At 40.9% G+C, this 12694-nt stretch overlaps 1 protein-coding gene across 1 annotated transcript in view; it reads left to right on the top strand.

Annotated features, from left to right (window-relative positions):
* PEX14 (peroxisomal biogenesis factor 14) overlaps nucleotides 1-12694 on the top strand; it is a 66832-nt gene that overhangs the window by 2794 nt on the left and 51344 nt on the right. Inside the window, exon 2 of the mRNA XM_082070141.1 lies at nucleotides 1427-1474. Within this exon, the coding sequence (XP_081926267.1) occupies nucleotides 1427-1474 (48 nt within the window). The remainder of the gene's footprint in view (nucleotides 1-1426; nucleotides 1475-12694) is intronic.

Here is a 12694-nt window from a genome sequence, read left to right as displayed (position 1 = left end):
TAACATATTGCCTCAAGCATTGTGGGGAGGGGGGAGTGTTGCGGCTCAAATGAAATCATTTACGTAGATAGAATTAAATTTTAAAGGCAGTAAACATTTCGACCAGAGATGTTAAAATATATTCTGTTTAGAAATATTGTTCCTTGGGCCTTTAGCAACGTCTTTACTAAAAAATAAGCAGAAGAAAAGATTTTGTCCGTCTATCACTATTCCTTAAAGAGGGGGAGGAGGAAGGTGATGCTATAGCTTGTGAACAGAATAACTGATTTTTGATCTTTCTTGCCTATCAGTATTTCTTTGATGCTGAATACTTTGGCATTTGATGAGTCTTCTTGACTCAGGCAACCAGTGACCCAGTCCTCTGGTATTCCATTCAACCATAAATCCCAATGGTGTTAGAGAAATTGAGATTCTTTATCATTAATTGGCAGTACTGTTGTTGTCTAAGCTGCTTAGTTTGGAACACAAAATGATGCCTAATTATCTGTACAGTTCTGTGCAGAGGCTGAGAATCCCATGGCCTGGAAGGCAGTAGGTGGCTGGTCCGTGTGAGGCATAAAAGGCTTGAAATTGTTAAAAGTCAGTGGCTGAACTTGACTTCATTTGCCTCTTCTAAGCAGTTCTGGCCTTGTGCTAACTGCATTAGAGTCTTTGTGTGCTGTAAATCAAGCCTCAATATTTCACAGTATTACCTGTAGTAAGATACCTGTGTTAGTCCTGGGATTGACTGATGAGATAACATAGAGCATATGCACCCAATAAGTTCGTCTATAACCTAAAGAGGTTCAATTAACTTATTAATAAATCATGCAAGCCATATTCTTGTGCTGATTCTCACATGTTATCCATATTTTTGGAGGAGTGGATTGTTCTTCAGACTGCTCATTATTTTTCTTTCATCCAGCTATAAAAGATTTGAAAGCAGATCCACTCTGCATATAAAAATGGGGAGCCAGTGACAGTGTATTTGAGTTGCTGGCACCCTCTTGTGGCAAATACTTCAAAAATAAATTTGTAGATAGGGTAAAAAAACTCCTTGAGATACTTCTGAGGTGTGTTATATTGCATTAAAGTGATGAATACAATATGGAGGACAAAAAGTCACTCAAGGACCTTTATGCTATCACTTGAAAGTTTTCTCTTCCCCTCTAGTCAATGAATAGGATCCATCTTCTCTGGCCCTTAACTGCTGGCTCCCTAAAGCAAGTTCTGCAGATTCTATGAATTCTGTTGTTTTAAATGCAGACTGCTGGCACTAATTTTTTTTTCTGTGTTTCTGAACTTTTTTGCTTTAGTCCATCACAGAACTGCTACTAATAGCAGAAACAAGCGTGTCTGCCCAAATCCTGCAGCTTTAGCAGACAAGTATTTCTAATTGTGTCCATCAGGTGGCAATGTAACCTCACTCTTCCTTTCTGCTTTACAGGCTGGCTCCTGCCCTGCGGCTGAAAATGCAGCATCTCGGGAGCCACTGGTAAGTTCTTCATGAAGCAAAGTATACTTTTTTTTTTTGTTTTTTTTCTGATAAGATAATATAATATACGAGTTTTTCTCTTTGCTGCATCATTTTGCATCATTGGTTTTGCTTTTGTAAGGAGCTGGTGCTTTGTGAAAAAGGTGTGAACTGCCTTATGGTGCCCCACTGTTGACCTCTGACCTGCAGCCATAATCTCTGTCTGGGGTTAGACATGGGTCATCTAGGCCACTGAGTTGTCCTTGGGCATGGACTGCGGGTCCTTTGTGTCTGCAATGTATGTTCTTGATCAGGGCTTATTTAGTAAAGAGTCTGAAGAAAGTGGTTTTGGTTTTTTTTGTTGTTTTTTAATATTAAACTCTCACAGCCTTTGTCACGTTTGCTTAGGAGTCATTATTGCTTCCAGCTGAGTATCTGTAGAAGTCCTATTAAATGAGCAGTTCAGTTCTGTGAGCCAGATGACCGACCATCCACCACACTGCTGCAGCTTCTCTGCAGCGCGGGTCGTGCACGCTGCCTTCTGCTGCACGCAGGAGGTGCTGGTCCGTAAAGCAGACTTGTAGGCACATGGCACCATGTCATAACAGGTTTACGGAAACACCAGAACAAACCGTGGCGTGAATCCAACAAATGACTCTGGATGGGAAAGCTCGGGTATATTATTGCTGACTTCAAATCTGGTGTTAAGCAGTTGGAGAAGACTTACAGAATCTAGAGAAGGGAAAAAGCATCTCAGGACCAAATTCTGCTCTGTACACCCTCACCTTTTTTGACTTAATTGGTGATTGAAAGTACTCAGCGTTTCATAGGACTGAGACCTATTTGGAACACATCAGCGGTGTTACGCAGAAGTATGAGAAAGCAATAGAATTAAAACATCTTGCATTGTATCAGTAGATGTCATTATAGGCTGAAACTGGTTTATTTGTGATTCTTAATGGGCACTATATCCTGCAGGGTGCTGAATACCTTCTGCTCTGTGCTCACTGGCATTGTCTTCCATGTACTGTGTACCCCACAGCCTGGGAATCCAGGAGAAACGGTGATTTCTAGTTCTTTGCATGAGGACTTCAGCGTTCTGTGAGATCGTGCGGCAGCGCAGTCTGACACATTGCACCGTGTCTGGCATTTTGGGTCTTCAGGGCATACCTTGCTCAGGTTTATGGCCTTACTGAGACCATCAGAATGGAGCCCTGCAAATTCACGCCACACTCCTAATTGCTCTTTCTTCAACCCACTTTTGATGTTTTGAACTACCAGACTGGACATAAGGGACTCCATGTCCATGCCATTAATCCCTTGAGTTATCCAGTGTCCTTACAATAAACTGTCTCAACTGAAAAATGCTCCCTAATAAGAGGTCATTGTGGTATAGAACTGACAGTGGAGAATGAGTTGAAGGGGGATGGGAAAAGCTATAATTTTTGCAGCAGAGAGCGGACACTCATTTCCCTAGCTGTCGGTCTTGGCCCATTAAAATTTGCCGTGTAGCTCCATAGTGGGAAGTGTAACCTTGTGTTAGCAGAGTGTCAGCATCTCGCTCTGCTGCTGTTTACAGCCACGTTTGTCATCGTCAGTGCGGGATCAGCTTCTCCTTGAGTCCAGCTTATCAGTGAACGCTGCTGCATCCCCTTCTGCTGGTGTGTGCAGCCACCTCTGATAATCCTCTGAACACTTGTGGAATTGGAATAGGTTTGTCTTTTTGCAGCCATGCTAAGCAAAGTCTTGGGCTGTGCAAAAGATGTAACTGCATAGGACAAACCCTCTTTCTGTGAGGTTAAAGTGTTCAAAGATCCCCTTTTCTTCTTGAATCTTTGTTTTTTTGGTCTAAGTTATCTCTTTAGTGTAATTGCATCCTCTTTTCTACTTCTCTTTCTAGCTTTCAAGACACTTTCTGGCTCTGTCTTTTAGCTTTTTAACCATACTGTGCAGCTTTTGACATGTTTTCAAAAGCTTGAATATGTTTGTTATTGGTATTTGCGTTCTGCTGAATCTGCTGCAGTCTAGATTCCAGCCGTGAAGGTTATACATGCCAGAGCCCCTCACATGGGCCTGGGTTGTATGAAAAACCTAAGGAAGCAGAGCTCACACGTGAGGCTTTTCCACATGCTGCTTGTTTGGTTGGTTGTTTATTTTTCCTGCCACAAACCATCCTCATTCCCTTTCTGGTGCTTGGTTTCTGGAAGAAGTACTAGTTGTAAATATAAAAGTACTGGTTGTAAATGTAAAACACTCTCTTGGTTTCTCACTATGTTACAAAATCTCTGGATCCCTCTATGAGGAGCAGAGTATTTTCTTTTGGAGAATTATTTAACTTTTCTTCTTTTAGTTTTAGCATGTGCTGTTTCTTTCTGTTTCTTGCTGCAGGTGATAGCAGTTAACGCTGAAATCTGGACATTTTATTCCCTTTTTTACAGGCTGTCGAAAGACACAGGCTAACAAGAATTACTGCTGCTTCTATAGCAATTAGTGTAGAGTTTGCTGATATGTGCTGGAGACCTCGTTGCTTTTCCCCACCCTTTGTTAAACTGATATTCAGATTTTTAAGGGTCATGATGATGGCCAGAATACTTTTAGCAACGCTTTTTGTGCAAACATCATAGGGTACTCTGCTGACATTAATTATTATGTTTAGGGACTATGTCTGTGTTCTCTCAATATTCTAGAAAAGCTAATTGAGATATGCAGGTTAACTGTTTAGCCAAGTTCACCCAGCAAGTTGGTGGTGTAGGTGTGAGACCTCATCTATTGGTCTGGTCAATGAGATAATTTCTGTTTCAGGAGCTTCATTCTGCCCTTTTATGTCTTTGGAAAAGCCTCTAGCCTTGCGTGTGCAATACATTTTTTCAAAAGTGATTGTGGTATGCTGCTGCGTCTTTAGTTCATCCTTCTTCTGGTTTTGACTACTCTTCCGGTGATTGAGGAATAAATGGAGAGCAGAAAAAAGACTTGACATTTCTGTATCCATAGGCACAAAGTCAGTATGTCCATGCTGAACACATTTGGTGTTTGTATCTATCTTTGATTTCCTGAACCACCAGTTGAGATCTCAAATTGAAGCCATGGTGTTTGGGCTTAATTACGGACATTTAGTTCCTCTAGATTTTTGGTGTTCAGTTGCTAGATTTCATTGGAAGTAAACCAGTAAAATTTGTGATATATGTTTATAATGGATAAAACCTTTGAAACTGAAATTGGACAGAGTTACTTACCCTTTTCTCAGCTGCCTGGATTTGTGTGCTTAGCATTCAGTGACAAACAATAGAATTATTAGATCCTTTCTGTTTTGTTGCCTCCTTTTAAACCTTATCTGTTCTGTTGGTTGAAGAGAATTTCATTTAGATTTCTGAGGAAGGAGCTTTGCAATCAACACTTTGAGTTTGGCTGCTTTTAGCTCTAATTAGTGTAATTAGAAGTTGACGGAGCCTAACACTAACAATACTGTTGTCTTTAACCATGTGAGCAAAACCATGAGTGGGAATGAGGAAAGGTTACAGAAGTGTGTCATAACATTTGAGAGAGCTTGTTAGGGCTAATGTTGGTTAAAACTACTCAGAATCCACTTCTTGTGAACAAATCTTTGGGCACATTGAGAATCCATATCCCTTTTCTTATGAAACAGTAGATGCTCTTCCTGCCCTATAATACCCTATGGAAAATGAGATACATGGGAATTGTTTGACGATTCTCCTTTGCCTGAAATTGTCATTTCAAATGAAGATAAGAAAGGTCTTTTCACTGAAAAACCCGTACTTTGTGTTCTGGAACACATTCTTATGCAAGGGATACCATGTAGCATCCTTATTCTTTCTTTTCAAGTTTAAATATCCTAGTCTAAATTTGCAGAAAAAATGTAATTTTTTTCAGAAGCACTTTTGTTTCCAGAAAAGATGTGAGGGACTGGAGTGTACTGGAGGGACACTCCTCTTGTCACACTTGTGCTTTCCCTTTTCCCACCCTTTATTGTCTAAGACAAGATGCATACCTGTTTACCGTACAAATTTTCTGTCTGCCACAATGGGTTTGTTCAGAGTGGTGGCCTACACTGAACGATTCTCTAAAAGTAAATCTATCCAGAGGGAATTTCCAGACAGCCAGAGTCAGTAGGCAACTAACTTACAGCCCCCAGCGAAACATTAGTCAGGATAATTTACCACTGTCAGCAGGAGAGAGACTATCAGCTCTGTGACCTCCCGTGCAGGCAGCAACCCTTGTGGTGCGATAATGCTTCGGTTTGTTTGGGGAGGTCCTGCGCGTGTTGCTGCGCGTTCCCAGTGCTGGACAGTAATTCCATCAGGCTCTGGAGGGCAATTGCTGTGCAGATTTTGGTTTTAGTGGGCCTGGAACAGGGAGCCAGAGGTGTGCTGCTGCATTACACAACACCCCTTGGTTTGCTGCAAAGAGAATTCTGTGGTTTACTAAATGGGCCTCTCTTGTGTTTGACCTTTTGATAAGTTTGAGATTATCAGGCTTTTGCCTGGTTTTGCCTCTTACTACTGCATGGTCATTGACTTCTTTTGTTGTTCATGCAAAATGTACTCGCTTAATCTGTCAATTCCTTTTACTCTTTTAATTTAGACAAATATATTAATATGCTTAAAACATGCAGATTCAAATGTACTTACTGAGCATAGTTAAAGGAATATTGTCACATCAAACTAAATTGCCTGTCTGAGGTCAATGGGAAAGTTTTATTGGAATTCCTTTAAGTCCCAATTTTAAAGGAGGGTGGACTGTAATAGTTTGGGATATAACTTCTGTTGTAGCATTATATGTTAATGTATGAAAGCTAGAAACTTGCAGTAGTTACAGGCCAAAGCAGGTTAAGACCCATCAGACTGTACAAAATGTAATAATGGCTTTGCCTGTCCCTAAGAGCTTACAGGTTGAATGACACTTTAGAGACAGTGGGTGAGGCAGCAGAACAACCAGCAGAGGTACAGTCATCTTCTATTACTGGCAGTGCGGTGAGTTAGCAGCTTATAATCTTCTCTATGCCCTTGTGCTCTGAAAGCAATTCCTGCTTGCTTTTCAGACAAACCAGCATTACTGCTCAGAAGGCTTTTAAGATGGATTTTAAATAGTTGTAATATTCTTAAGTTGTTCTTTACAAAACATGCAAGGAAATTAAAGCATTAGGAGTTAGGTTAGAATCTTTTTTAACAGTAGGTATGATTTGACTTCTGGGATCCCCAGATCTCTCACTGAAAATGAAAGGGAAGCTACAGTGCTTTGTGACATGGCCAAAAAACACTGGCACCTAGTTAGGAAATACTTAACATTACTTGAAATTTTCCCTTTAAGAAAAATGAATTTAATTGTTTTTGTTTATGTTTGCGTGATGTTTTGGAGGTCTAAACATGCTACATCTACAATCAACTTGTACAGATCATGGCCTGCTATCAGCTGGCTGTTCTGAACCAGCTGGCAGCCCAGCTCTCTGCCTGCTCAGAAAGACTGGAAGCACTTTGCTGTGTGCGTCCCAGCTGTTGGAAAGGAAACCTATTAATTTCAAACACACAGCAAAGAGGTGCCTGCACAGTGTGCACTTTGGTCACGATGGGTTATGGGATCAAGGTGAGATAACAGTATAATTTCAGCTACGTGTGTGGAAAATATGCTATGTGCAGAACAACTTGTAGAGGGCAGCAATTGCCCATGTTTCTTTCTGCTTAGGGAGAGGAAGAACTAGCTTAAGAACTTCACAGGAGTGGCTGTCTTTAGCTTCTTGAAATAACTTCATGCAGGAGACTTGTTCTTCAGAGTACCTCTTGACTCCACATTATTAAACTCCTAACCTGGAAAGTGTTGCTAGATATTCTTAATTCCTCTCCTACGTTTAATACCACTGAGCAGTTGGACTCCTTTTGCCTGTATCCAGATGCTACCTGTGTCATTGTTACTGCAATCAAAAAAAGTCTAGTGACAGCTGGTGATTCTTACAAGATTCTAACTGCCTACATGTGATAACTTCCTTCGCTTCTTGGCTTCTTCCCACTTTGGAATTCCTGAACAACTTACTGGAGAAGAGACTTTCTCTGCTTTTAGTGTTTCTTGTATTTCTCCCTGTGTCACACTGCAAATCCCACCCAACATCTTAATGTTTGGGGGTTTTTTGTTTGTTTTGGTTTTGTATGCATGTTTACATAGCTCTTCTCCTTGTTATCATTGTACAGAGCATGTCCTCTTCCCAGCTGTGATCCCGTAACACACCACTATTCCTTTGACAATTGCGTTTCTGGAAAAGTAACAATGGAAACATGCATAGCTTTTTAGTAAAAGGATTTTACAGCTGGAGAGAGGTAAGAGAGAGAACTTCATCTCATCAGCCACACTCACAATATGCCCCAGATTTTTACATTATCTGTTTTGTCTTTTGGTCAGAGCAGGATTTTCCTCTCCTGCCAGCTTCCTAGTGTTTTGTCAAGAATCTGAATGGCCTGAGTGATGATATTCCTTGGGGTACAATTTCTACAGCAGAGTACATCTTGCTGGAGTGGAGTTTCCCTGCTCTATAGTGAGAATTTCCTGTGTCTTCCTTCCAGCTTGCTTCTCCTGTTTGTTTTGTGTGCTATCCTAAGTGATTCCTTTCCTCCTTAAGCATCTGCACCCTTCAGATGTTTGCAGACAGTTATCGCATCATTTCTCCTTTCCCCCACCCCCATCCTGGTCTCTTAGCCAAGCTCTACATATTTAGCTCATTTAATCTTTCCTCATAAGTCAAGCCCGTAATTGACAGCTCTGACACGAAGAGTCGCATTGGTTACACATGCTGCCAACAGGATATAAATACTTTCTGTACCGTGATTGAGAATTACAGTCAAGACTGAGACAAGCTCCCCCCCAACGCCGTATTTTCGACAAGCCCTTTCTCAACATCAGGTTGCCACAATCCTGTAAAGGTGGACTTAGTTCTCACTGGCCTGGGCAGCTACCAAGCAGCCGGTGTGCTTCAGAGCAGTGGTATCAGGTCACTTTGGAAATTCAGTACTAAAGCGCCATGGGATTCCAGTCTGATCCTAAATTCTTACAGAGGTGGTGTGCATCTCTATACTTCTCCTGCCAGGCATGCAGGTGCCTCAGGCTGCCGATGGTCATCCCTGCTGAGCTCTGTGCAGCCGAATGTGTGACCTGAAGCAAGGGGGTCTCACTGTGCACATGCAGAATGGCAGAGGTGTTGCAAGCAGGACCCCACATGCATGTCTGTGTGCAGCTTACAGCTCCAGCACTGCTGGGGATCGGCTGTGGAGGCGCTCTTGGCACTGCTGTTCTTCACTGTCTCTGCCAAGAGGAAGCTCAGGACGCTATCGATCTCACTGGCATAGCTGTGAACAAGTTGGGGTTCTTGCTTATACATGTAGGATCTGGGAAGAGTCTTTTAGTCTTACCCAGAAAGGTATTGCATTGGAGGGAGAGGTAACTCCATGCTGCATGTCCATGTGTTGGTACATACAGATCTGTTTCCAGCTAAACATATTTGGAGGTTACTTTAGGTTACTTGTCTCTTCATGTTTGTTGCATCCCCTTGAAGAAGATAGGTGCAGCTCACAGAAGTTGAGGAACTGGTAAATGAATTGTCTAGCTCCTAATGTTGTATTCTGTGAAGCTTCATATGATACAGCTTCCCCGGCGGGGCTAGTTCACAAACATTACATGTATTATTGCAAAGCATGCAACATAAAGAGAGCATTTATGAAAGGGAATATCAGAGGAAACATTATAGCAGGGACCTTTATAGCCTTTCCATTATTATGGTTTAAATCTTGACATGGTCTTTATTTGCAGTGACACTGGGACCAGTAAAGAAGTGTTTTTTCTCTTCCCCTCCCCTCCCCTTTCTCCCATCTCCTCTTCATTCTTTCTTCCACATCCTGTTCTGAAACTGTGGTGCAGAGATACAAATCGTTAAACATGCAAGTAGTCAGAGAGCCAGGTTTCAGTTTGTGTGGAATCAGCCCCTTTTGACTCAGAAGTTGGAAACCAGATGACTCACTGCGATGCATGTTTGTTGTTTTTAATAACTGTCATTTTGCAAAATATGGTCAAAGCTTCAAATCATGACTTCTGGAGTAGGGGTGGTGTGTATTTATTTTTAATTTGGGAGGCTATAAGCTGGAATGTGTTTGTCGCTGCAGTATTCCCTTCAAATCTGAGATAAAACAAATTAAAGCATTGACAATGTGAAAGATTTCAGAGATTATTTTTTCCTGTTACATGAAAAAATATTTATTTTCTTGATCAATTACTTGAAAAAGCTCCAGGTGCCAAACATCTGGTGGGACTGTAGGCCCTGGTTTATGTTTTTTAATATATACCCAAAGGAACAGGTTTCTTAAAAAGAAATCAGGCAGATGTTTTTCATTTATGGAGTTTTAAAGAATAAATGCCATTCCTGCTTTATCATTCCAATTTCTAACAAAATTGTCCTCTATCTCCTTTCTTTTATAAGAAAATAGCAAATGTAGTATTTAGTGGCAGAATTCGTTATCAATAAAATATCTTAGCAGTATGAAAATATCAAAATATGTACACATTTCATTTTCTAGAGATTTATTACTGCTTGTACAACAGTTTGTAAACTATAAGCTCAGTATTAAGTGCTTAATGAGTTTTTTCTGGTTTACTTTCTGATTTGTCTCAAGAAGCCTTCTTTTAAATTGTCAAAGTTCTACAGGTTTTGCAGGTCAGTTAATTCACAGTGTAAATCTACAGCCACTCTGTCACAGAAGAATGGTGGTAGACTGGTATAAAACCCCTATATATGAGAACAGAATTTGACCCTTGATATAAGAACTGTATCTAGTGGCCTCATGACAGAATTTGTCGTGGTCATGGATTTTCCTTCAGTTCACTTTAAGATTTGGGTGCTTTGTAACCGTTTCTATCATGATTTATATTAGGTCTTTTGCAATTGCTATTGCAAAATGAAGTGCTGTGGTGTAGTCCAAGGGAGGTAAACTCCTAGCCTACCACAGCCTGTTGATTCTTGTTAGAGAGTAAAAAAACAGCTACTGATTTAAAACAAAGAGTAAGTTCAAGTTCTGCTTTTAGATTGAGATTAGCATCTCTCTAATGGTGAATTTGCTAGGAAAAGCATATTGCTGTTCCTCTGAGGAGCATGGACAAATGTGCTGGCTACTCCTGGACAGCTGTGTTCTACCTTATTCGTTATTCTGATCAGGAAAGAAATAGGCTTTGCTGTTTATTTTTTACAGTGAATGTAATCGCTTGTGAAAGAGAATGAAGTGATGGCTTTGGAGGCTCAAATCACCTTCTCACAGAACTTAAACTGCAAGCTGTGATAGCAGTATTGCAGGATTCCCCAGCAGCACGGTATGGAAGGGACCCCCTCGTCCCCCAGAGAGGAGAGGAGAATTCAGTCTCCAGCCCATTTGATGCTTGACTTCCCTCTGAAGCTGCCAAGAAGGATGCCAGTTTTTCCATTTAGCTGACTATTGTATAGACCTTAAAAGGGAAGGTTTTAATGCAGTTGGCTGCGATATAGACTGTTAAAGGGAAGTTATTTATTTTAACTGGCTGCTGTATGGATTATTACAAGGGCATTCTTTTAGCTGCAGCTGCTATATTGACTAGTGAATGTGCCAGGCTGTATTGCTAGTAGCTGTCATATTGACTGTTACAGAAAAGATCTGTATTTAAGCCATAACACTGCACTGGGATCTCCCAGGCAGGATATTAATGCTAATTCATCTGCTCACCCCCTGCTGTGAGTGTTATTTGTTTAAATCTGTAGAATCCCACAGCGCATTTATATCCTCGCTAGAGTGAGCTCCGTTCCCTGTAATTATTTAACATTATATGCTGATATAAATTGTAACAGTTAAAGAATGGTAATGAGTAGCAAAAAAACACAAACTTAACCTTAGAAATGGCAGAGTCAGCTCTTAAAACAACAGCCAGCAACTTTCACTGTTCTCTGTCTTTTCCCAAGTCCATATGCACAATATTGTGCATACATTATGTGTGTGCATGTGTGTTCATGCTCGCACTGGCAACTGTGCCAGGCAGGGCTGTAATTATGCAGAATGTACTGTGAAACTCATGCATACACTCGTAATTACATCCAGTGCCTACGTACAGCAAGTTTTATCTCTCTGCAGTTCTGCTTCTTGATGGGTTGTTCTGATAGGTGATGTGAGTTGGGGCTGCCACACGGACCCAGGTCATGGAGCCCCTGGATTCTTCTCACCAGGAACGCGTGTCCGAAGGTTAAGCCGAAAGCCATCGGGTGTCACTGTTGCTCTGTGCAGGCTCAACTGGCAGTGGATTTGTCTGGCAGTAAAAACTGGACTTCGCAAGTAGTATTTTTGGCTATAAACATCTAAGGCATTTGCACATAATTTATATATATAAAGTGCATGTCCATACAGCACCATTTCTGTGTGGGTGGAGCGAGTGGAGGTAGCTCTATTGTGTGTTAGCTGATTTTTTTTGCAGTTTCTGTTGCCTGTTATAGCATTCTTGTCCCAAACTGGCATGCAAGATGGCCAGCTATGGCTGAATAGCTGCTGCATCCTGCTCTAGAAGTGACTGCGGTTCAACAGTGGAAGTGACCTAATTCCTGTGTATAATTTGCCTGTGAACATTAAGCTATGGGGAAATTTTTGGTTTTATCATGTGCACAACTGTGGTGTAGGAACAACAAAATCATATTCAACTTAGATTTTTGAAGAGCTTTGGAACTCCCAGGCTTAAAAGGTACTGTAGGAATTTTTAAACTGTAGTATGTGTGTCAAAGCTCATTGAAAAATAAGTGTGCATTAAAACAGTTCATCAATAGCATAAGAAGACTTTCACTGACTTAAAATGGAGATGACAGAGAAAACCCATGAAAATAGCGAATAAAATGTATTTTAAAAAGATGACTTTGTAGTCTCTGTCCCTTCTGATTTCAGGTAGGGAGTAAAAGCTGGCGCAAGAGGAGCTGAGCTTGGACTTGATTTGCAGAGTAGCGTGATGGTCGGTTGGGCTGCGTTGGCAGCATGGACCTGTGCCAGACTTCACCACAATTCATACTGTGTCAGTTTAATAAATGCACTACTTAAATTATGAAATTACAAAAGAAAAAAGAGAATGCACTTATTCAGACTCTTAATACATTAAAAATAAGGCATTAAAACACTGCCTTTTTTTTTCCCCTTCCAGAATCAATAATGAACAGGAAGGGTTGTAGACATTAACAGTCATGGACATTCAAAC

This window comes from Streptopelia decaocto (genome assembly GCF_964273445.1).
Source record: "Streptopelia decaocto genome assembly, chromosome: 20".
NCBI lineage: Eukaryota > Metazoa > Chordata > Aves > Columbiformes > Columbidae > Streptopelia > Streptopelia decaocto.
Note: the sequence above shows the minus strand (reverse complement) of the source record. Positions and strands in the feature narration are given on the sequence as shown.